Source organism: Ascaphus truei, chromosome 9 (genome assembly GCF_040206685.1).
Source record: "Ascaphus truei isolate aAscTru1 chromosome 9, aAscTru1.hap1, whole genome shotgun sequence".
NCBI classification, from domain to species: Eukaryota; Metazoa; Chordata; class Amphibia; order Anura; family Ascaphidae; genus Ascaphus; species Ascaphus truei.
The window spans coordinates 58,561,167-58,587,794 of record NC_134491.1 but is presented as its reverse complement, the minus strand read 5'-3'; the positions used below and the strand labels follow the sequence as shown (position 1 = coordinate 58,587,794).

At 41.2% G+C, this 26,628-nt stretch overlaps 1 protein-coding gene across 12 annotated transcripts in view; it reads left to right on the top strand.

The window, feature by feature from the left end:
* EML1 (EMAP like 1) overlaps positions 1 to 26,628 on the top strand; it is a 100,069-nt gene that overhangs the window by 59,823 nt on the left and 13,618 nt on the right. For 8 of the 12 annotated variants that reach the window (XM_075615106.1, XM_075615103.1, XM_075615100.1 and 5 more), the window contains exons 2-13: positions 4,684 to 4,866; positions 7,706 to 7,838; positions 8,794 to 8,844; positions 9,598 to 9,732; positions 14,213 to 14,241; positions 15,735 to 15,761; positions 18,460 to 18,589; positions 20,841 to 20,990; positions 21,374 to 21,443; positions 23,411 to 23,521; positions 24,803 to 24,898; positions 25,901 to 26,035. In XM_075615106.1, the coding sequence (XP_075471221.1) occupies positions 4,710 to 4,866; positions 7,706 to 7,838; positions 8,794 to 8,844; positions 9,598 to 9,732; positions 14,213 to 14,241; positions 15,735 to 15,761; positions 18,460 to 18,589; positions 20,841 to 20,990; positions 21,374 to 21,443; positions 23,411 to 23,521; positions 24,803 to 24,898; positions 25,901 to 26,035 (1,224 nt within the window). In that variant the 5' untranslated portion in view covers positions 4,684 to 4,709. The other 4 variants (XM_075615098.1, XM_075615096.1, XM_075615099.1 and 1 more) reach the window with 4 other exon arrangements.

The following is a 26,628-nucleotide window of genomic DNA, read 5'->3' as shown; positions in this document are numbered from 1 at the left end:
CTGAAAATTGGAGAGAATCTACAATGTGGGTTTCATTCCCGTTGAAACAGGGATTCAAAAGATCTGTCTCACAAGCTCAAACGGTCACCTCAAGTAAAGAGAAGTCTAAATGGAAGTGTAACGTAAGCAATCTTTCCTAAAGGAAGAATTTAAGCTTGCCAAATGGTAAACATTACCGCCAGATGCCCACATCCAAGGTTGGCATGTAACTTTCTTTCAAGGTCTCCATGCTCGGGAGGTATGATCCCATGTGGAAAGGGGGAATACCAGGAATTGGCCTAAAGCTAAGAGCAATAATCAAAGGATTATATCTTTTCTCAGATCATGTTCACAGCTGTGGCTTTTATCAACACGCAAGGAGGTACCAGAAGTTGCATCATAAAAGAAGTCTCTGAGGTCATGGTATGGGCAGAACAACAGGTTTCCAGGATTTATGCTCTCGTATAGCCAAAGCTTTCAATGTAGAAGCAGGCTTCATGAACAGCACCATTCTGTACCCAGTTTTGCTGACATTGGATCTATCATCCATAGACCTTTTTGGCTAGCTGCATGTACCACAAGCTTCCTCTGTATACTGCTCAAGATGGACAGATCACGAATCCATCAAAGTGCTATGCCAATACATGGGATAGGGCTGTGCAAACTTTGTCGGGCCCCACTTTTCTTCCTTGTAATTGGTAGCGCCCCTCTTCTCATGCAATGGTGAAATGAAGGCCGTTTATGCGCAAATTAAATTAATGCTTTGAACATACCCGTGCCTGCTCCCCATTTGAAAATATTGGCCGCACCCCTGCATTAGACTTATTAACTGGTGTATATCTTTTTGCTGATTGCCGTGATGCAAAGGGTATTAAAGAAAGGACAGGGTGATGGCAGTTTTGATGGCCTTGTTTTGCGGATCTCATAAACTTGGCAACCAAAAATAACTGGACATTGCATCTGTTTCCAGATCTGCAAAAAAGGGCCCATTTATCATCCAAATCTGAAAATGTTTGCTCTAATGGTGAGGAGATTGTGCCGCAAACCTTAAATTTGTCAACCCAGGAGATTCACACAATGTTGCAAGCTATAAAATTATATTCTCTAGCCAGTACAGCATACTGTATGGAGTATATTTTTGGTCGGGTGCAGAAGAAGCATCTCTATAAGCGGAGACTGACATTTCTCGCATTTAGGAATTTATCCAAGAAGGTTTTGATGATGGACCTGCATCTTTAAACTTACAGGCTTCAGTATTAGCAGCTCTTTTTTCTTTTCCAGAAGCCATTTCCAATAATCCCCAAGTGATTCTTAAAAGCACTGGCATAGATAACATCAAGGGGTAGGAATCCTTTGCCCACATTGGATCTAAATTGAGCCCTGAATCTATTGAAATCTCATATTTTGGAGCCTCTGTAGGAAATATCAATAAAAGTAGTTTGCCCTGAACGCCCTTATATATTTTTATGGTCATTACAACCGGTAGAAGGATTGTGTGAGCCTGGTGAGCTCTAGGCTTCATGTATATCGCCCTTATGTTAACATTCACGAGGGCAATATCAAAATGCGATCAGTACCCCAATGTAGGTCAAGTGCTCTAAAGCTTCCACATGAATCAATTAATCACAGCTTCTTCATTTGTGCCTGGGAACAGCTAATGAAAAAGAATAGAAACTTCTTACACTAGTTGTTCACGTTTTGAATATCTTCTAAGAACACAGAATGTAGAAAATCGTACACGTTCTTCCTTTTTGGGGTGGGGGGGGGGAGGGTAGGGGGAGGGTTTGGTGGCCTCCTAAGACTTCCAAAGCTTGATGGCTTAAACTGTATTCGGGTAGTTTTGAGGCAACGGGTAGAAAATGCTTGAGCATCTTCTGCAGAGAACCTACACGGTTGTCCTTACACACATTTTGTAGACCAAGGGTGCTCAACTTCAGTCCTCAAGCTCCCCCAACAGGTCAGTTTTTTAGGATAACCCCAGCTTCAGCTCAGGTGGTTCAATCAATTAGAGGCTCAGTCTTTGACAGCTGCTGATTGAACTACTTGTGCTGACGCTGGGATATCCTGAAAACCTGGCCTGTTGGGGCTTCGAGCACTGAAGTTGAGCACTCCTGTTCTAGACCATACCATTTAAACGTTAATAGCATCGTTGGATGCCATGTTTGGCTGTAGAGTTCTGCATGTTATCCCACTGTTGAGGTATGTCTCTCATTGGCTATGGTTGCCAGGAGGGCATGTGAACAAGTGAGAAATATTTGTAAGAAAAAAATTCCTTTTCTCACAGTCCTATATGGCAGCTACTTTTTTTTACTTTTCTTCCCCCCCCCCCCAGCCCTATTTAGTTCCGTGTGGAGAGTGCAGGGATGAGTTTTTGTTTTCTGAGGAATAGAGGGCTACTTATGAAAGGGAAAACAGAAGTTCTTGCTTTGCAGCTGCCGGGAAGAAGTATTTAATCCTTTATGGCTGCCATGGAGGACAAGAAGAAAATCTTTACTTTTGATTTTAAATTTACAGTTACTAGTTGTTTGGTATTTGATTTCAGTTTCTAATCAGTTTTATGGGAACTTTAACATAACTATTTTGTGTAGGTCAGCAGTTGGTTGTTAAAAATAAGGGTTCCTGGTGGGGGAAGATTGGGATCAACTACATTTTATAGATCCTTTTTAGTTCTAGATTACATACACATGTGGATTTCTCCCAACAATGTTATACTGTACTGCTTTCTTAAATTCAAGTGATCCATTCAAATGATTATGATCAGTGCACTGTACCGCCACATTCTTTTTGCATAGCCCACTAGTGTGACGTGTATTATAGAGGTCTTCTACAGAAAAACCACGTTTTTTTAAGTAGGCATGCGCCATTGACCTTCCGTCAAAGCTTTTTAGAGTGTTGTCTGCTTCAATTTCACCTATATCGCAGCCACTTAGTTTGTACATTAGTTTGTACATTAGTTTGCTAGGTACTGCTGCCCTGCTTGCTTTTTCTAATGTCTCATGAGATCTTGTCTGATGAAAACCAGTTAAGGATTTTCTGTTCAAGTACCAGCTGAATAGTGATGGGAGTAAAATAATTTGCTAATTAATCGAGAAGCTTTAAACAGGACAATGTTCTCACGTCTAATAAGCATAGATGAAAAATAATTAAATCTGTTTTTGTGTTATCCTCCATGGAAATTGTTGATTATATTGATGCAATATACAATAGTATTTATTTCCAACCAATGGGACCATACCTGTTGGATCCATTTAGCAAAGCAATTTGTTACTTAAAATGAAATGTGTGTGTGTGTGGTGTCATGTCAAGTGAAATATCAAATAACCACTTGCTAAATTGGTTAATACCTTTTTAAAGTAGCAATCCATGACCCCGATAAATACATTGTGTACCGCAAGCTAACAATCCAATGAGCTGGTACCACCTAAATAAGCTTATACTCTGATTATGCAGAACTGCAAGTGCTGTGTGTGTTTGTATTGCTGCGTTGATCTCTTTGCTTGACTGTGTGTACTGTAGCTGTCTCTCTTTGAAAACAAAGATCGCCTTTCATAGCTGATATGAGTCTTGGTTTGAATATTATGTCAAATGGAGTTTTGTTTGACATTTAAATGTCATACGAAGGGTCATACCCCATCCTCTGCTGCCAATATAAAAATGAAGAACAGCTACTAATAAAGTGATAAACTTTCTATACCACAGAAGTAGTTTCCCTTTTTTTTTTTTAAACGGCAAAAGTAGAATCTTTAGTTTGTATGTAAACCGATGCACCTTTTTTAAGGAAGGTCACTTACACAAAAATCTTGTAACATATGGTATTTGTTTGATTTTGTGTTTTTGGCCAATCTGACAATATCCTGCTATTTGTTAGACATCAGAAAACAGTGGGGCAGAAATACATTTTGGCAAATGTTGCAATTACTGAACATAAGGAGCAGCGGGACGTTACCTCTTGTACTACTGTAGATTGAACCATTTAGTGCCAGAAGCCTGAAATACTTTTCTTGGCTATTTCTTGCTGGCTGCTCTGGGCATAATAAAGCTTGTGTGTGTTTGTTACTGGCTAGGTAATAATGCTTGGAGAATGGCAGACTCAACTTGTTATATATTGAAGTGCATTATAGCTTCTTGCTAATTGGAGAATCGGGAAGGAAACTTTTTACGTTCTTAGTCTATAAGATAATAAAGAATGTCTTTAGTATAGGTAAACTGGAGTTTACTATGACTGGGTTAGCAGGCTTGAATTATTCTTGGATCTAAAGATCTAACTAAATGGCTCCTTTTGTGATTTAGACATTGGGTTCAAAATGTAGACATCTCACTGATAAATGACAAGCCCATTCTGGGAGGAGCACTGGAATTGTGAATCTGTTTTCCGTAAATGTAAAGCCCATTTTTTCCTAGCTGCATACTCCGTACAGGGAGGGGCGCCAGTTCTATGTATTTTTTTTCTCTCTATCCTTGCATCCCACAACATACTTTGAAACGAGATGTAGGTCTCCGTTTGTCTTTCTTGTTAAAATATGTTGTTACTGTACAATATCTCTTACCTCGGGTAGCAGATGTAGCCTAACTATCCCAGATCTGGTCATACATAGATTGATATGAGTTTAGATGAGCCAATAGCACATTACAGTATACTGTATGCTTTGTAAGCGTCTTCTTCTTTTTATGAGGTCCTATGAGTGGTGCGTTTTCTTGTTTCAGATGACAGTGCCTCAGCCTCGAGCAGCATGGAGGTGACGGATCGTATTGCTTCACTGGAGCAACGTGTGCAGATACAGGAAGATGAGATCCAGCTGTTAAAGTCTGCCTTGGCCGATGTGGTTAGGAGGCTGAATGTGTCCGAAGAACAGCATGTTATGCAGACTAGAAAAGGACCTACCAAAGGTATGCTAGAAGCAATGTCACTATGTCACTTGTCATTGCGATCTGCATCTCCCACGTGATCTTACATTGCATGTTCATTCTCCAAATACCTTTTCAGATTAATTTCCTATAGATAAGCAGTTACGGCCGCATCCCTTCCAAAACTTTTTTTTATTTCTTTTTTTTTTTTTAAATATTATCTGCATCCTGAGCTACCCCGGCGATTAACATTTATATCTCTGGGGACACCCTGCTCTCGAGATATTTAACTTGGGATCATCAGAAGTTACAATTATTTGGGGTATTACAAGAAGTGCTTAAGCATCCTCCCTTGTGTTTTAGATTTCAGCAAGATCACTGCCTGACATGGATGGCACATGTGGGCCCATATTACTAAGCAGTGCTATTTCCCAAGACTCCTTACAGCTCACTCAAGAGGGTGAACTTTAGGGTGTCTTGCGGAATAGCACCACATTGTAAATGGGGACCGTAATGCTGCTTTCATACCCCTCCTTTCTTTATTTTTTGTGCAGGTGGTGTTTAAACATTGTAATAATGTCAGCCCCGGTGGGTGGGAGTTTGTTTAGGTCACCGCACACTGCATGATGTTTGCCACAGACATGCTCCACTTTGAGAAGAGCCTTCTATAGAATGCCTTGTTCATGAAGACTTCATACTACAGCTGCTCCCCTTCCTGACTAATCATTTAGAAAAATATAGTGGAGCTGCCCTTTGGAGCTGGGGTGGGCCATTCCAGTCCTCAAGGGCTACCAACAGGTCAGGTTTTCCGGATATCTCTGCTTCAGCACAGGTGGCTCAGTTTTTGACTAAGCCACTGATTAAGCCACCAGTGTTGAATCCTTAAAATGCAATTCAATCCTCCAGGAAAATGCAATTCAATCCTCCAGGTCCTTAAAACCTGACCTGTTGGTGGCCCTTGGGGACTGGAGTTTCCAACCCCTGCCTTTTGAGGCTACTGTACACCCACCTCATGTTGTTACTTGTTTAGTTAGGGGGCCTGTGTAAACAAATATAATTATATGATGTACAAGAAGAATTGTGAAAAAATGCCCCCTTTTTTAAATTTTTTTTTTTTTTTAAGCTCTTTTGGTTTTTAGTGTTTTCCAAAAATTTTGCAGAAGAGATTTCTGCTTTATTGACCTCTCCATTTCCTCGTTTTTATTAGTTTCTTCTATGCGCTTTCTGCCTGCATAATACGCGTCACCCGTTTAATCTCTAGATCAAAGTATGCTTAACAAGTCAGATGCTGACAAGCCTGGCAGTACTGCTGGCACAGGTAAGCAACAGTCCAAAATAATAACCAGGTGTGAAAACTAAAAGGCTGTTGCTGCGTGTGCTAATGCGTCTCTAACCTTACATGCAAGCGTGGCTCACAAGTGACTTCAAACACTTCTAATTACTTGGTTCTGTGACGTGTGGTTTAAAAAAAAAAAAATCTTTTCTCAATCACGTGCTTTATTGTAAATGCAGAATGATATTTTTGGAGCAGAGCAGTGAACTTCTGTTATGAAATTTGCTAGATATGTTTAATGGCTGCACTGCTTGATGTGTCTGTACATATGTTTATTTTGGTAGGGGGAAAAAATTAAACCTTTTGAAACGCACTGCGATGTTCACAGTTCCACCTCCATCTATAAACTAATCACAACTACATGAAAAAATTATCAATTTTTCATCTACTTTAAAAAAAAAAAAAAAAAGTGGAACAGTAAAGATTTGATGGCAATAACAGGAAACTATTCTGTAGGTAAAAAAAATGGCCCATAAGATAGACATACTGTGCTGTAGACATCAACCCAATGCGTTTTATCCTAACTGAGCTTTACCAGGGGTATCAAAGAACATATTTTAGCATACAATATAATACTTTTCATTCATTTTTTTTTTGTGTATGTTCAGAATCATCTACTACAAATGTTATCTCTCAAAATGTAATGGAAACTGGGTTGGATTTGTACTTAGAAATGCAGAATATATATTTTAAAACAAATGGTTTCAGTTGTAGGGAATTGTTGCTGCAGGAATTCTTTAATTTTATTGTATTCCAATGTTCACAGAACAACTTAATAAAAGTATGCACTGGGCGTGCAATATTTAACATTTCAGGTTCTAGTTACACTTTATTTTTATAATTATTAGAATTGCAAAAATATACTTTATTCCAAAAAAAAAAAAAAAAAATTTGCTCAGACATGGTTTCCCAGACCCCTGTAGCAAGTGCTTGGCGAAACCCATTGACAAAACTAGACCTGCGATTGACATTTCTGGAAATTAATATTTAATTTTAGGCATCTCTTTGCCATGAACATCAAGTTTACACATTATAATGTTGCCACTGGTAACACGTTAACACTGTAATTATTGATGTTCTTAAATTGGTACAATTAAAAAGTATGTTGACTTTTATACTTTGTAAATATATTTATGGTATCATGTCGAGCCATTTGGGTTTTGCAATGCTAATCAATGAGTGTAGCTTACAGACTGTAATATAATTCTAATGCATGTTAGGTACATACAGAACCGTCATATGACCTCACGGGTTATGTGTACATTGCTACTGTATACACAGTCTCCATTTAAGGTGCAAGTTCTCATTAGAACTTTTTCATAATCTAGAAGTGAAGGAATCTGCTGCTCATGTCGTACGTCTTTTGAAGATGTATGACCTTGGGTTTGGCCAGTGGCGATGAGGTTCTAGCTTTTGTAAGGCACTGGCCCGTTTATATGTTTAGATTCCGTCATTACCCCTATAAGAGACTACACCTGAGGGGCAGATGGTAGTCCGTGTAATGTCACATAATTTAGGAAGTTTACTCCTTCCATTACTTTTTTACAGCAAGGCCCCTGGTCCAAACACTGCCGTTACGAAATGCTGTGAATAGCGACTCCATCTTGCCAAAGAAACCAACTGGCTCTCTCCCTTCCCCTTCGGGGATCAGGAAAGATATTGTTCCATCAGCACCCACAAGGTAAGTGCACTAGCAAGAGAGAAATGCCATACTGGCACGGCTCTGTGTGCTTGGTTATATTTGGTAATGCTTGGCTTAAAGCTGCAGTTCAGGCTTTAAAAAAACTTCAATAGTTTCATGTGGGCAATCTCTACTTACCTAAAGAACTGCATAGCTGCTGGTCAATTCGTTCTCCGTCTATTGATCGGCAAAGTTTGGCGACATCTTTAAATATGGGGAATGTTTTTCCTCTGTTTCTGTCACTCAGTGGAAGCTCATGAATATTCATGAGCACTCCTGCACTGACGAGTGCTAGAGGGAGGGCAGGGCTGACAAAGGGGTGTGGCCAGGGCTTGTGACAGGACATGAAGGGGCAGTGCCTCAGCAAATGGCTGTTAAAATAGAATACAAGAAAATTGGTCTTTCAAAGTTGTTTTTTTAAAAACTGAAAATGCTAAAAGTATTTTTTCTTACTACAGAACTGATTTATTAAAAAACTCACACATGAGGATATTGCCTGAACTGCAGCTTTAAGTGGAAGGGTTTCTTACAACACTCAGCTGGGTGGCTGATTTCCCAGAGTCCTGGCAGTGTCATATACTTTAGTAATGCAAGTAATGTGCATCTTTAACTAGTTATGCCAACCCGACAATTACTAGGGGATTTTCAGGGACATTGCTATAAATTAATCTTAAACCGGTTTGGCAGTAAAGTGGGTAATTGGTTAGCAGGATTTCCAACCGACAAAAATAAAAATTATTTGGAAAATATTGTGTGTGTGTGTGTGGGGTGGGGGAGATAGGGGTTAATGGATGTTGATTTGAAAGTATAAAATCTCCTACATGATTTAAAGAATATATTTCGTTTTTTTATCTTGTCGGTTGTCTCATTGTCAGTCTGTGATGTGTCTGTTGATCTTACTTTTTTACTGCACTCATATCTATTCTGCTTCCCTCCTGCATCATTGTGGCCGTAGCAAGTCTGTGCGTCTCTTGAATGCGTGTAAATTAGCTAAATCTACATCCAGGTAACTTTCTTTCAGTACTTATTTGAGAAGGAATCCCAGAGAACACCAAATTAAATGTATCCCATTTCTGAAGCAGGGCTTCAGAGGGACAAAGATTGAAAATAGCAATACATTTATTTTTAGATTGAGGAGCTACATGCCGCCCATCATTAAGGATTTTATCATCCCAACTTTTTTTGTCTGAGTCAAAAATGTGAACGGAGGACCATGTCACTGGGATTAATCAACTTGATTAACAATTCGATATATAGTTCTTATTGTATACAGTCTTGCAAGTGGTTTATAACTATCCACTTTTTTTTATAGGCTTCATTAATTACATGTATATTCCTACATGCACATATCATCATATTGGGTGCAGTCTGCCTTCTTTCCATATTTGGCATTCAAATGGCAAAGGGATTCGCCTAAAAAAACAAAAAACAAAAAAACATCTTTGAGAATCTTTTGCTGTCACAATGTATATTGGTCCTTTTTGAAAGCAATTAGGGAATTAACATTGTATTTTTTTTAAAGTATGACATTAATAACTGAAGCTATGACAAAATAATGCGGTGTGCCCTGATGAAACCCAGCAAATTGATTTAGAATTTTTATTGAAAGCCCAGATGACACCTCTGACTTATAGTATTAAAAGCTGCATTACGATGAACCCCAATGTACAATTGACGACGTTGGCAAAGACTGACCTTCAGCCGTGCGTTTGTTATTTTATTTGCATTCATAGTAATATCAGTGGTCATTTGCTTCTAGTACCATCAAAAGGACCAATTCTACTGAGCGTGTGTCCCCTGGAGGCAGAAAGGAAAGCCCTGGAGAGGGTAAAAGCAGCCGGAATCGGGCCGGGTCCACCAGCAGTTCTTCCAGTGGCAAAAAGAACAGCGAAAGGTATGACATTTCTTATTATGTATATATTTATTTATATAGAGCCCACAGTGTACTCAACGCTATACAAAGAGGCAGTACAGGGGATTATAATACAAGAAGTGCAACAAAGTCTGACCATAGGATAGGAAATACTGGCCCGGAGAGCTTACAATCTAAGTGGTGTGTTGGAAGACATAGACAGCAGGTGAGAGAATAAGTGCAGTAGATGGCAGTGCTTGGTCACAATGGTTGGTAGGAGCGACTGTGGCTGTGGGACAGTTGCCATGAGCCCAGGCGATTGGAAGTCCCTTTGTTTCATAAGGAGAAGGCATCCCGGCCACATCTGTGTGATGGGTTTAAGGAATATTGCCCAGAGACCTCTGTAATATTATTCCGATTACAGAACGCATTTGCCGCTGGGTAAACTCCCGTCCTAAGGTGGAAATAAATAAAAGATTTGAAATGAACTCTCTGGTCACCGGAGAGCCTGAGAAATGCAGCAAGGGGGGGTTAAGGCAGATGCCAAAGTGCAGGATTTTATTATCTGCTGGACTTGGTATTTAGCATGTGACTTTTTTATCTGTGGTGTGCGATTTTATCACACACTTGTTTCAGGATACTGGAGTTTGAATAGCAGTACGTGTGCAAATGAAACCCCAATAATGTTTTCTCCTTGTCAAGCGGCCGGGATATACTCTATCCCTGCTTCAGCAGCACAGGTGGATCAGTCAGAATGACTGAGCCACCTGTGCTGAAGCAGGGATATCCTGGAAACCTGACCTGTTGGTGGCCCTTGAGGACTGGAGTTGTCCATCTCTGCTGTAGGGCAATAAATGTTTGTCTGGGAAGAATACGTTGGAAAAATATGAACCATGTTATCCCAGCAGTGAAGCGGTCACGGCCAAGGCAAAATAGCCACGAGGTTTGCAGTGACATCCCTGCCTCTGATATCTTTTTACACTACAAGATTAAGATAGGCTTCAGTCACAAATACATTCCAAGATGCACTGTTTTTAAGTAAACCCTTTCTTGCTTTATCCATTGTAACATCGCCGGAAGAAAAAATCAGTGTATCTCGAAAACTCGCACAAATTAAAGCATTTCAAAATGGTTATGTATATGTGTATATGTATATATATTGTATATTGTATGTGTGTGTATGTATATATATATATATATATATTCGTTATATACGCGCATAACTGATGTACAGGTAGGGAGCCGGTATTGCTGTTCAGGACGTGCTGACAAGCACATGCGTGAGATGCTGTTTGCCTATTGGGCGATATGTACTTACTCGTGAGTGTCCTTAAACCGGGATGGATATATATCTCTCTATCTCTCTATCTCTCTCTCCTGTTAATTAAATGAAATCTAAAGCCAGAAAATCTCTGTAAAAATACCCAGGTCTGGCGGTGCTATGGGAAAAATATGAACACACAAAGAAAAAAGCGCACACATGTTTCAAAAAATAAAGCAGATATGTTATAAAGATTATCAAAAAGATATTTTAATTTAAACACATCTACATAAGACACACACTTTCAAATGATCATGAAACCAACACACCATCTGCTCCTGCACCTCCTAAAGTGAAATACGAACTAATGGTATGGATTCAGATGAAGATTAATGAAAATCGGGTATAATATAACTATGAGCACGTTGGGGACATTGTACCCAATTAACTCAAGACCGGCCGGTCATCAAACATATATAACTAACTAGCTGATATACCCGGCGTTGCCCGGAGGCAGGGAGGGGGGGGCGTGAATGGCAGGAGGGGGGGTGTGTGAAAGGCAGGGGGGGGGCGTGAAAGGCAGGGGGGGCGGGGGCGTGAAAGGCAGGGGGGGACGGGGGCGTGAAAGGCAGGGGGGGCATGAAAGGGGGGGCGGGGGCGTGAAAGGCAGGGAGGGGGGGCGTGAAAGGCGGGGGGGAGCGTGAAAGGCAGGGGGGAGGGCGTAAAAGGCAGGGGGGGGGGGCGTGAAAGGCAGGAGGGGCGACACGCACACACACACAGTGTCTCACACACACACACACACAGTGTCACACACACACACACACACACACACACACACACACACACACACACACACACAGTGACACACACACACACACACACACACACACACACACAGTGACACACACACACACACACACACACACAGTGACACACACACACACACACACACACAGTGACACACACACACATCACCTACAGCGATACACACGCGACACCTACCTCTACTTCCGGCCGCCGCCATCTTCTCACTCAGCACCGCGAGGGAGGAAGGGGGTCCTTCCGGGCGCCGCCATCTTAGGCGCCGCAAGGGAGGAAGGGGGTCCTTCCAGGCGCCGCCATCTTAGGCGCCGCAAGGGAGGAAGGGGGTCCGCTGCCTGTTCCCCCGCCGGGGATGGAGATGAGGTGAGCGGAGGGAGAGGTGAGCGGAGGGAGGGAGGGGAGAGATGACCGCCGGGAAGGGAGAGATGAGCGCCGGGAGGGGAGAGATGAGCGCCGGGAGGGGAGAGATGAGCGCCGGGAGGGGAGAGATCTGTGTGTGTGTGGCGCGAGCCGAGGGGGAAGAGAGTGGCAGTTGGGTGACATCACACCCACCAATCTGATTGGTCCTCAGCCTCTGGCCAATCAGATTCACCGCAGATAGCACTAACCATTCGATTTTATATATTAAGATAGCAATAAACCTGAATAATAATCAGATGCATCACAAATGAAACATACCACCAAATAAACAGTTCATCATAGAGTGTAATACACTGACATAGCTAGTTTATAACACCGCACAGAATAAGACATGGGAGGTGCAGGAGAAGTTTGTGTGTTGGTTTCATGATCATTTTAAAGTGTATGTGTCTTATGTAGATGTTTTAGATTTAAATTAAAATATCATTTTGATAATCTTTATAACATATGTGCTTTATTTTTTGAAACATCTGTGTGCTTTTATTGGGTTCTTTTTTCTTTTCTTTCTTTGTGTGTTCATATATATCTCTATCTCTGCTGGGGGTTACAGCTGAGATCCATTACACAAAAACACAGTTCAAAAATGTACCCCCATCTAGAGGAAGAGCGCAGAAAATACAAGCACATTGATGCCATGCTTATCCACCCTTCTAATCCAAGTAATTAAGCAGCCTGTACAGCTGCCCTAAAATAGTCTCTAATGACTTTGCGTTGCAAAATATTTGGCTTTTTCATGGAATTAACTTTTATTTATGTGACACTGCTAAATGATGATTTAGCAGTGTCATTTTGATGTACTGTAATATCTTGTTGTATTTAATTTTACTTGGACAGCTCTTGTGACAGAGTTTTTCAACAGGTGTTCCTAGGAGCACTTGGGTTCCCTGATATCCCTAAAGCATTCACTGTAATTTACAATGCATCTGATCTCAGACGCGCTATTAGAGAGGGTTGAGGTTCCTTACAATGCATCTGATCTCAGACACGCTATTAGAGAGGGTTGGGGATCCTTACAATGCATCTGATCTCAGACGCGCTATTAGAGAGGGTTGGGTTTCAGCAGAATTTCACAATATAATTATAGGGTTCCTTAATTAAAAAAAGTTGGAAACCACTGTCCTATGATGTACATTTTGATGCAAAGCTTTAGAAAAGGGTGCAAGCTGCTGTTACATTTCTCCTATGAAACTTTAAACCACTCAAAGGAATTTAATTTTAGTCTGGAATTTGGTTCATTCATATTCATCCTGAACCTCCCCAAACGTTTATACCTTTTATCAAACCAGACCATTTGTTTCCAAGCAACTTCCTGAACTACACTTTTTTTTGGGGGGGGTTGTGGTTACACTATATTATATAATCGGGAAGTGAGCAAGAATGCATGGTTCAAGCGTTGTGTCCAAATGTTTATAGATCCTTCCAATTTTGTTTGTTTTAAATATATATGTACGCTCTTTGTTATACAATGTTAATGCCCTCCCTCCCACATTATACTGCATTGTGGAATATATTGGCGCCATACAAAAAGAACTAATAACAGAAATCTGTAGAAATATATCAAGATCCACAATGTTTTCCATTGGGAGTTACAAAAGATCATAGTATTGTATTGCCCAAGTAACTTCTCCTATAACTGCTCCCTAAACTCCTCACACACTCAAAACGCACCTTCTTGCATGAACACCATTAGACCGAACACAAATTCCTCTTACTGTACTATTCATTAAGTTACTGTATCATTCATGTACCATTAATTCCCAGCTATGGAATTAAATAAATATAGCTATAGGGCAGGAGTGGACAAATCCAGTCCTCAAGGGGCCACCAACAAGTCAGGTTTTAAGGATATCCTTTCTTCTTTCCCAATGACTGAGCCACTGATTGAGCCACCTGTCCTGAAGCTGGAATATCCTTGAAATCTGACCTGTTTGTGGACTGGAGTTGGCCACTCCTGCCCCACGGTCTGTGTCCACCATGAGTGAGCATAAGTCTAACTTGATATTGAATTCTGTTTTGCAGCAAACCCAAGGAGCCCATGTTCAGCGCTGGTGAGTCCTACTCTGTTTATCCTCAAGCTTCTCTTAGAACTATTTAAGCAAGTTCTAGTTTGTACGTGGCTGTACAGTCTTAAGGATGGCATAATTCTGGGACTTAGAAGGAATCAATTTCCCCAACTTATAGGTGTGTTTTTTTCTCTTCTTTTCTAAACACCAACATTTCTACTTTGTTTATAGGCTGCACAATAAAAATGTAATATGGTTTATATGACCTGTGCAGACAATGCGTCTGTGCAGTTCTCTGCTTGCAGCGTTTCCGGCCTTTCCTAAGCCCACTTGCCAATGGGAGAGTTTCGCCTTGCATTAGGGACTCCTATTCAATGAAGTTTGATAGCCGCTTGCTTCAGCAGTATATTGAACACTAATCCATACGCCCGAGCTCCTAAATTGTGACAATGACATCTTCCAACCAGAGTTCCAATTTAAAAATAAAATAATACTTTTCCTTCAGTTGCTGGGATGTATTTATTTTTGCCGCAGGACAGTGAAAACAAGACTTGCGTTGCCATGTTTAAAAGTTTCTTGGAACATTTTCAGTCACTGCACTTTTCTGCCGATCTGCTTAAGAAGAAGATGAAAGTCTGCAGTTGTCTGTGCTGTTTGTTTTTATTGGTGTGTGTTTGTACTGAACATGCAGATCTGTCAAATTCGCTCAATTGGAATGGGACCTTTCTAATGCCAAGCGTCACTGTCCTCCTGGACATCGCGATTAAGCATTTAGGGCCACACTTACTCATCAGTAAGTGAGCCGTACGGATTGGCATCCATCAGTAAGTCTCGAGGTTGTTTCAGTCTACTTTTACATTTTCAGTCTCCAACACGTATTTTTCTGAAGATGGGAAGGAGCCACAACATGGCGATTTCAAAACCTTGTGTGGTGGCCACCTACGCTGTTCTCTAATCGGCTTACAGAAGCAGAATTTTCCATGTTGGTGGCTTTATTGTGGGTTGGGGTTGACCGTGGTTATCAATGATTCGAATGATTGGAGGGTTTCTGTAATTATAATACATGTAATCGCCTTGTTCTCTACAAGTATGTAATTATACTGGTTATAACTTTGTATTAACTAGCCGTTTCTAGGGGAGTGTCTGGACATTTTAAATGCTCTCTTCTGTGGAGCATCACTCGTAAAAAAAGAAATAGTCCATTCATAAACCATTGTTCTGATTTAAATAACACCCCATTTGGGACCTTGGGTCTTCATAACTTTGAGATGTCCAGTCCATTTCTGACAATAGTTTCCTGCAAAATTTGGGATGCAATTGCTCCCCAGCACTATAATTAGTATTTATTTTTAAACGCCATCCACTTGCTGTGGTTACAACCACCTCTTTATAGTTTGAATAGAAATGTTCTTGTCCAATGTTTGGTTTATCGCATGTTGGCCCTCTGGATAGATGAAAGTAGTACTAAGTAAGCCTGACAATGCTGCTATATACACATCTTTACCCAGCACTTCTCTCTCTATCTCTGTAATCACAAGGGAAGCGCCGTGTCACTCACTGCAAAGGTACGATTCACTTGTAGAACCTCCATAAGCTCTCTGAGCAACACTGTTGCCAAGGTGATGGGATCTTCTTGAATACATGGATGCAACTCGCTGCCTGGCGCGTAGTGATTAATTGGCTGTCTTTCACATCGTTTCCCTTGGGAAAGAAAGTGGCTGAAACGTTGTATGCTCTTTTACCATATACTGCATACATTTGAAAACCGATACAGTACATTTTCATTCAGAAGTCTGTTTAATCTTGGCAAATAGTCAGTCCTTGCTCAGAGAGCTGTGTATGTGTGATGTTACCCACTATGCATAGAAAAATGGCTTGCTGAATTTAGTCCCGCGCATCAGAAGTAGATGGCTTTAATAGCTTGCTTTGTGATTTGCATTAGTAGTTTGCTTATCATTCTAATGAAAGTATGACACACACAAAGTATATCTGTTGTATCTCCATGTGAATGCATGCTTAAGGCAGCATTTCCTGTCTGAAGAGATGATTTCTCCCGGCAAATGAACCTTTTTGCCTTATAGAGTAGACTACCGGGCCCTGCTTGTCTATCTTCCAAGTGTATGATAATATAATATTTATGGATTCCTTCCTATGTTCCTTATCGTCTATCACGCCCGACTGTACTGCACTGTGAATAGGTTGGCATCTTCTAAGCAAGTGATACAATATTTAAGTATCTATGTAAAGTAGCCCCAATACTTAACCTTGCCATGCTACATTTCTGTGTTCACCGAGAGAACATTTCACTGGAGTCTTTCCCCAAATATATTTTCCTGTTCATGTTTTGAAGGCTGTCAGAATGAATTAGGGGTGGTATGATGGATGGCTGTCATTAGCAGGTAAGGCTCCAATAAGAAACGCAGGTCGAAAACCTAAGTAGCAGAAGTATTGATTCGTAGTCCTCTTTCATACTGCAGCCTATTTTCTTTCTGAGAGGGTTCAGTATAATTGAATGCTTCCTTAAGCCCCTAATTGCTGGAAGGACCCGTAACCCTGGTTATTTGGGAGATGTTACAAACTCTAGCATTGGGAATAATCCAGCGAAACTAGATATTGTGTATGCATTTAAAAGAAAATTGGCCTATTCATGACTAATTATACTTCTAGCTCTGCATTGTAGGCTTGCTTTCTTGCGATTGCGCCACTGGCATGCTTTCCTTATGTGCGTCTAAAGCATAGGAACATTGTGCTTTGCTGTATTAAATGACTTCCTCTATTAAGCTTGTATTTTGATGTGTCACACATACACTTGTTTTTGTGTTTTTTTTTTAATTTTTGTTCATTATTTCATCAAGGAGATTTGTCCCAGTGCTGACATGTAAATCCAAAGCACCATCATTTTCTCATTTCTTTTCTGAGAGCGAGGCAGATAAGTGCATTTCACAATCGCATTACTTTGCTGCTCTAATAGAAGTGTTAATCCATTCAGTTGTACAGATGTGACCAGTGCCATTGGGTATGGTGCAATATCAAGTAATGGCATACTGTGATCAAACTCTTCCAGCAGTCCCTTTGAATGGTATGGGAAGTCTGCAATATATTGTAACACAGGGGGCTCAACTCTAGTCCTCAAGACCCCCCCCCCACCCCCCACAGGTCAGGTTTTGAGGATAGCCCAGCCTCAGCACTGATGGCCCAATCCGTAACCCAATTGTTGCCCACCTGTAACCCACCTGTGCTGAAGCTGGGATATATTTAAAATCTGACCTGTTGAGCGTGGGAAGGGTCTAGAGTTGAGCCCCCCTGTTGTAACACAATCAGCCAATGACACGCCTCATATCTGTGTAAATGGAATACCCCTTCATTTATTTAACCCATTAATTGGTTACTTCTGCCCTTCCATTTTTCTATGTGGCCGTCCATCAATTCTGTCTAGTAACTGTGCAGCTATTACTGGCTTCCCAACTGCTTGATTCCTCTGCGAACAAGGCGGAATTCATTGAACATCTGATGGAGCAGCAGGAATCCTCAAGTTGTGAATGTGGACTATTGTCATCAGATGATAGAAAGATGCTGTCCCTGCCATTGTCTAAAAGTCCTAGCCAAACCAGTATGCCTTTCCCTAGATCTCCTAGTTTCAAGGTCCCCAAGTCCTCCAGCAGTTATTTCCAGCTTTGCTATTGAACTTTCCCTAATACTTCACTCTTGACAACATAATTTTAGTTTAAAAATGTCTACTCCGTTTATTTGTTTTCTAGTATCTTTATCCCATTAACTGTATTTAAAGATCTATTTTTCAAATGTATTCCCAGATTCCTTTATTGTAGAGCCTTTTGTTATGTTTTGAGGTCCGTTATACCTTCCTGTATTTCTGTACTGTGCTAATGATGTCTTTATAGAGAGAGAGAATATTAACATACCTGTATGTGCATGCTGATTTGACTAATTTCATTAAAACAATTACTAAAATTCCAATATGTGGTCTTGCGTTTTTCTGTATTTTGATTTTGTTGTGATTTTATTGCTGTTGCTTGCTTAAAAGAAAAGAAAGGGGGAAAAAAAAAGATTCTCTGAACCTTTTCTTCCCTTTTTGCTTTTATAATTTCTTCACTTTGCCTGTGAAATGTCTACTAACAACTGAGAGGACCTTGAATAAATTATATATCTGTAAAGCTAAGAAGAGAAAGGGGAGCTTGCTTTTCTGCTCATGCTAGGACGTAAGTAACACTAACTTTTCTGACTTTTTTGTCTTTTTTTTTGTAGAGGAAGGATATGTAAAAATGTTTCTCCGAGGACGTCCAGTTACCATGTATATGCCCAAAGACAACGTTGAATCGTACAATTTGGAGGCAAAAGTAGAACTACCAGCCAAGAAACTTAAACTGGAATGGGTGTATCCTTTGCAATGCATTGCTCATATCCTACTTTTTTTTTTTAATCAGTTCTGTACTATCAGAAAATAGTTGTAACTTTTTTTTTAAATGGAATGACATTTTTAATGTATTATAATGTAACACACATTTTTTTGTTACTATTTCAACTATTTACAAAGTCGTCCCCCCTTCCTCTTCTGAAACAGGCTCCGGCACACCCCTTTTTTTAGCCGTGCCCGCTCTCTAGCGGTGCACCAATTGTATCTAGTCACTGCCTGGTCACATGATCTTCTCCACAGAACTTTGCATCTTTGATCCTCTTCTGCTGCACGGAAAGTCATTTAGTGAACCCCGAGGCAAATCTTGGCCGATCGATCGGCAACTTGGCTAATTACTTATCATTGTGCGGATTGTATGGATGCGCATGTTAAAGGGAAAAATATAAAATTAAAAACAAAAACGCAGCTTGGACTGCTGCTTTAAGAAAATGAAATTCAATTGAATGGATATTTCCTTGTGAAATATCATATTGTAGCCAAAACTGAATGAGTGGGCCATGGTTCATTTTACCTTTAGAAATACATCTGGAGATACTAACACGTGTATGCACCTTTTTGCGTTTGTTATACATGCAATTTAGAAAGAAAAAGCTTTGGAGGTTCTCCTGTTTGTTTGAGATTATATTTCAACACCTGTGGTGCTTGATGCATTTCTGTTTAGTCAAATTAGACTTTTAAACACGCTCTCAGAATCTTTATCTGGCCAAGAGGTACTCTGCAGCATTTCAGTTCCATTAGGACTCCGCATGCAATCCAATGTGTCCGTTTCATTCACACCAAAGCGGTCTTGGGCAGTTCTTTGAAAGCCCAGCAGGAGTTGAACACTGCACATTTAATTTGTTATTAAGCACTCCGTTCATGCGCACGCCAATTATCAGGTGCCACCATCCTGCATGCATGTTACTGGGTATTTGTACCCTGGTCAAATGGATGAGAATCTGATTTTTGTGTTGCTGTGGCTTTCCAAAAAGATTAGATTGTAAACCTTTGAGGACAGATGGAAAAAAAAGGCTACTCCAAGCTCTGAACAGAAAGTAAAGGAAAAAGAAAAGTAATCCGTTTTATACAGGACAACAGTGGCTAAATGTGAGGGTGGTTCAAGCGCTGGGTCTGAGCAGAGAGTGGAGGTAAACACAGGCAGGGTAAACAGTGACCGGATTCCAATGGATAGGAGCTGGTAGGGATGTATGCATAACAGAGGAAATGTATAATTGTACCTCTGTAGTCCTGTTTTCGGCTCTCCGTCAGCTGTATCCTTTTGCTGTGTGGGGCACAATAGAAAATGTGCCGTCCTCCTCTTCCAACGATGCTGTGGAGCTCCCGAGTGCCGGTGATGTGCGTCACAACCTTCTCAACGAGAAAGGGCTTTAGAGCCTGAAACGCGTGGGAGGTTTTTCCTGTCCTGTTACGTTTGTTTTTTTATGTAGTCCAATAAACGATTTTAATTTTTCCACTTACCTGGTGAGCAGATGGTGCTTTATTTTGGACTTGGCTGTCTGCAACCAATCCTTCTTCTGCTGGTGTTGCCGGTTGTCCAGTATTGAACCGGACTGTCCTGTATTTGGACACTGTCCAGTAAAAAATGAGAGGTAATACTAGACATGTATGTGTCCGGTATTGCCTCTCTGGACATAGTTACCTGACCGGCTTGGGGGGCCGCGGGATTTCCCGAGCAGGGGGAGAGATGTGCTGTTTATAGGGATGCTGGGAAGCTTCCTCCATCCTGATTGGTTGCTGCTGGGTAATGCAGCCAATTAGGAGGAGGTGGCAGGAGGCTGGGAGTGGGGCCAATGAGAGAAGGAAACGGCATGGAGTGGTGAGAGCTGTGTGTGTGTCTCGAGCGTGTCGCACCTTTCACCATAGTATCCAATATTTTTGGAGAAGCCACCTGGCAACCCCACCAAACGGTCAGGGTTTAAGGATATGCCTGCTTCAGCACAGGTGGCTCGGTCGAGGACAAGGGATAATCGATGGCTCCGTCTTCGACTGTCACCACTGCTGAAGCAGGCTGTTCAACTAAGCCGCTGATTGAGCCACCTGTGCTGAAGCAGGGATATCCTTTAAAACCTGACCTGTTTAAGGGGGATGGGGGCCTTGAGACCTGAAGTTGAGATCCGCTGACATTGTATTATCATTCCCTGTACTGTATTCTGTCTATCTGTGTCTATCGATCACATCGGCAAGTGTTATTGCTTCTTTACTGCTGTCCTAGCTATGGGTACAGAGGACGAGACTGTCGCAGCAACTTGTACCTTCTGCCAACCGGTGAAACTGTATATTTTATTGCCTCGGTAGTTGTATTGTATAACGTCGAAGAACAGCTTCAAAGACATTACACTGGTCACAATGATGACGTCAAGTGGTGAGTATACAGAAATGCCCTTTCAGTGCTTCCACGACACCGCGTGTTTCTCTCTCTCTGCTGTAACGTGCAAGACCCATTTCCTTGCAAGGTCCCCAATACTGTAGGTATGTTTCCACAGAGGAGCCTGAAACGGACGCCGTCAGGCTGATTTACAATTGGAGGGGAAATAATGACCGTTGCATGTGTTATCTGAACCTGACAACAGTGGCCCTCTGTGGCTTTCTGTTTCATGCACCTCGGCATGCTGACAGATGCTTGGTAGACACAGTATTGGTATTCCTGCTCCCTAGACTTATGTAATTTTTATAGCATCTTAGAAGTGTGTTTAATTATGAATTGCCATGCTGAGGTCTACAGGTCTACACATGTTTCTCTTGCAGCCTAGCTGTCCATCCTGATAAAATCACTATAGCAACTGGCCAGGTTGCAGGTACATCTAAGGATGGAAAAGTAAGTGATCCTTTCCATTATAAACTGTGTGTGTGTGTTTTGTATTACAGCCTTACGGATATCGATGCTTGTGCACATGGGGTTGCAGAAGCCACCTTTTTAAAGTCAAATTAATTTAAAAAAAAGAGGTACGATTGCTGCTCTCAGCAGGTTGAGATTGACGGCTGTTTATCAGTCTCTTAACTACATGCACAAAATAGCAGCATATTATTTCTTTATCAGAAATAAAATCTGTTTTCAGTGGGATATGTTTTCCCTTGAATTTGACACTAGTCTTTTGCACCAGGGAGACTCTGAGCTGTTAGGTTTGTGTGAATATATACAGTACCCACCTGCAGCTCTGTAATGAAGAGTACGCTTGTGTTTCACACGCAGACTTAAGAAGCTAAAGCAAACCTGCCCAGGCCCCGGCCTCCAAACCTGCCCAGGCCCTGGGCTGCAATCCTGCCCGGGCCTCCAAACCTGCCCGGGCCTCCAAACCTCTTTACACTATAACTAATTTCTGTCTATTTTAGTTGAACTGTAATTAAATACAATGTATATTCATCGCCCCCTTAATCACTGCTTTTTATATGGGTCAGTCATATGCTTTTTGTTTGTGCCTTTTGCTTGTCTAATCTTATTTAATGTAACTGTAATGGGTTAAAGGTCTCGAGATCTGGTGCATCGATGTGTTTCCTTTTGTTCTTCCTACTCTGAATGAGGAATTAAGGCCGAGTTCACTCTGCCTCCTACCTCGCGGTGCGTGCGTCAGCGTTTGCGCGCCTCTGTCTGCTGGGCTATGTGTACTCATCCCCAGCAGACTGAATGACGCGATTTGGAGGCGGGACTTAACAATAAATTAAAAAAAAGAAACAAAGTGTGAGTGTTTGTGATTGGCTGGCGAAATACACGTGACGCGGCCGCCGCTTGAAATTACAACTTCAGTTGTCTCCTTCAAGTGCAGCCGCGTCAACGCTGCACTGCGCCGCCGCGAGTCGTTTCCAGAATGAAAACTCCCATAGAACAAACCGAAAGCGTGACGAACGTGCGCACACACATCGCGTAGCAGGCAGACTGCGCGGGGCCTAAGGCTTGCCTAGGTGATGGTGATTAATAAATATTAATAGTAAACATATTTTTATTCCTTTTTATTTAAAGGCATTTTGTGTGTGGAAACACACAATTTATACAGCAAACAAAAATGTAATGCCTCATTCCTTTTTTAGCAATTTATAAAAACAGTGTGTTGGAAAAATCTATTTTTGAGCTGAAGTGAGTTTTACCTTTTATACAATATACATTTAAATAGAAATAGCTCTGTTTACTCCAGTTGTGATATAGTGCAGAATAAACGAGTATTTCGGTATTGGGTGATGACTTTTTTTTACCTTTTTATTTGGACTAACAATTGATTAGTATAAGACAGGGGTGCGCAAACTTTCCCCGCTGTGCCCCCTGCTTGCTCTCCCTCCCTGATTGCGCCCCTCTCCTTAACTTGTCTTCGGCATCAAATGACACCGCGGGGTCACGTGACCCCGCCGCGTTGCCCTGGTGACGAAGACAAGGTAAGGGAAGTTGCAGAGGCCTCACGCGATCCCCCGGCATTCATTTAAATGCCTGGGGGGGAAGAGCGTGGGGCCTGAGCAACTGCTGCCCGCCCCCCCCCCCCCCCAGTTTGCACACCCCTGTTGTAAGACAAACTTTTGAGAGTTCTCTCTTCCCCAGGTCCGCAATACTGACTTACAATTAGAATTGCATGACCATGCTCAGTGTGCTGTGAATAATTGTTCCTGAGTTTACAGCGGCATAGCTCCCTCTTGTGGCCTGTGGTTGTACTTCAGATGGTACCCTTGCATCCTAGAAGTGCAATCTTTTTAATGTACTTGTATAGCTGACTTCGGAAGGCGTATTTTTTTTTTTTATATATATATATATATAATTTATCCTTCGTCTTGTCTTACATACTACACCACTATGTTTTCCAGCAATTACTACCACACGTACGTGTGTGGGATTCCGTCACTCTGAATACATTACATGTCATTGGAATGGGCTTCTTCGACCGTGCTGTTACCTGTGTTGCTTTTTCTAAATCTGTAAGTACTGCACAACGTATGTTTTCCTTTCCATGTAATCCGTGTAGCATCCAATGCTTGGTAGGGTTTGTCAGGCTTCTGGATTATAATAACACAGAAACCACCAGGCGCTCGTGCGGGTGTTCCAGATGGGAGGAAATAATACAGTATAGTAAATGCAGAATATGAAATAGATAATAAAGATAAAATAATATACGACCACTGTCAGATTGCAGCTCGACCTTCAGCGGATCTTCCTTATAGATCCTTATGTAGTTGCAGTGTCCAGGAGTCGGGGAGCGCAGACACCAGGATGAACATATGAGGAGAAAAAACAATAACACAAATGATAGTGCAATCCTGTATCCCAGTTGCATCATTTCCCTATCATACAGGATTGCACTATCATTTGTGTTATTGTTTTTTCTCCTCATATGTTCATCCTGGTGTCTCCCTGACTCCTGCACACTTCTGGATTATAATGCCTCGCGATATTCCTGACTTTGAAGAGTATTCTTCTATTGATTCCTCAGAATTTATTACATTGGGGCTTAGTGTAACTTGGGTAAGTTGATAATATCCACCATATAAATGTTTTAGTTTTTGGTGTACCGTGAGCGTAATGCATTTCACACTACTAATTGGGTATTTGCTTGGATCCTGTTTAGAAAGATTTGCATTGTTTTCTGCCGTCTCGCCTTGTTTTGTATCCCATCAAGGAGCCTGGTGTAGCGTAATGAGATTGTAAGCTCTTCCTAGCAGGGACTCCTCTTCTGAAATGTTACTTTTATGTCTGAAAAGTGGTAAATGCTGCACACCAAATAAGAATAAATGTAAAGTAATTACCGGTGCTCGTGCGTCTGATCCAACAGTACAAGACGAGAGGATATGTGGGCACAAAGAATTTCCAAATGATCTAATTTATTTAGCCAAACAAACACAACGTTTCGACCATAAGGTCTTTTTCAAGTGAGGTATAGTGGCACTATACCTCACTTGAAAAAGACCTTATGATCGAAACCTTGTGTTTGTTTGGCTAAATAAATTAGATCATTTGGAAATCTGCTGTGCCCACGTATCCTCTCTACTTTTGTCTGAAGCACTTATTCCCATGATCTATTATTTGTATTAATTGCTATTTATATGATTGTCACGTGTATTACTACTGTGAAGCGCTATGTACATAAATGGCGCTATATAAATAGAGACCTACATGCATGCATACATTCTCGTCTCTTTCCCCCATCTCGGATATTATTTGTGGTTCTGGTGGTAGATAATTTCCTTTTTTCCTTTGTTTAGAATGGAGGAGGCAACCTTTGTTCCGTGGACGACTCCAATGACCACGTGCTCTCGGTGTGGGACTGGCAAAAAGAAGAAAAGCTGGCGGACGTTAAGGTAACGATGAGCTCGTTGGGTGTACACGAATACAAGTCGTCCTCTCTAACCTACACATATGTTTTTAAGGCAGATACTAGCAAAGCCAACGCGATTACAATGTTTTTTCATTTAAAAACTATTCCAAGAACCTCATATACCCTAAACCAGGGGTGGCCAACGCCAGTCCTCAAGGGCCACCAGCAGGTCAGGTTTTAAGGATATCCTTGTGCTGAAGCAGGGATATTCTTGCAACCTGACCTGTTGGTGGCCCTTGAGGACTGGAGTTGGCCGCCCTAGCCCTAAACCATTTGCCAAAACCTGTCATGGCATATGGCAATGTATGTACCTATTTTACTATATAACAGCTCGTTCGCAGAGTAAAGATTGTGACCGGCACCCTTGCGGGATGTCTGTGTTCATGTTCCGCAGTGTGGCTGCCATTCTGGCTTCCAGTGCTGTCATGTTGAATGGCCCAATAAATGGAACAGTAGAGAATAGACAAGTATTCGGGTTGTGCTAATCCAACAGCTTGGTGCTGCATTTAATACCTGAACATAGATGTAGGAACAAGGACGTGTGTGTGTGTGTGGTGTCAAGGGGGGAGGGAGATATGTGACCCATAAACCTTGGGGTCCCTGTTCTCTACTGTTTAATAACCCAGTCATTTTCTGGATTAAAAAAGGACACTTTACTGTAGCATAGCATGTGTATCTTTTTTCTAAACTCTGTACTTCTCATAAGAGAATAGTCACATATATTCCTGACTTATTTCAAATGTTTGTGCGTTTCTCTCCTGTGTTGTGCGCCTACATGGTTCTTCATTGAGTGTTGCCTTAACTAATGTTTCTCAGCAGTTTGTCTGGACTTTTTTTATGCTGCTTTCTCATTCCATTTTCCAAGCCTCACTAGAAAGAGCTGGTAGCATTTGAAGTGTTTACTTAAAGCACCCATGTGTTTCACATTCGTGAAGAAAATGCTTTGTTATTCAGTGTGTGCATTTTTTTGTTTGTTCTCCTCTAGTGCTCAAATGAAGCTGTATTTGTGACAGACTTCCACCCAACAGACACTAACATTATAGTCACCTGTGGCAAGTCACATCTGTACTTTTGGACGTTGGAAGGAAATGCTTTGATTAAAAAGCAAGGGTTATTTGAGGTGAGGTGGAGCTTACTATGTTATCAACCACCTCCTTGCAGATGTGGGGGAAATGCTTCAGACATTACAGCATGAACTGAGTTCAAGATGCAGATCTTGGCACCCGGAGGATATATACAGACAGTCCTCGTTTTACAACGCTTCGCTTTTCAACGAATGGCTTATCCAACGCTGTGCAATGCATACCTATATTCATTTTTACAACGCCAAAATGGCTTATCCAACGCTCTTACGACGCTTTGCAACGTTGTGTATGTGTATCTATATATACACATACACATAAACAACGTTGCAAAGCATCGTAAGAGCGTATATATATAATATTATACTATATAATATTATATAATATATTATTTATTATGTTATATTAAATATATATAATACAGTATATACACACTATATAATTTATGTGTGTGCTGCATATCTTATTGCCTGCATAAAATATGTGGTGTATTTTAGTGTTAAAAATGCCTTCAGGAACGGAACCTCTCATTTAAACAGTGTTCCTATGGGAAAACGTGTTTCGCTTTACAACATTTTGCTTTACAACGCCATTTTGAGTAACGAATTGTGTCGGATAACCGAGGACTGCC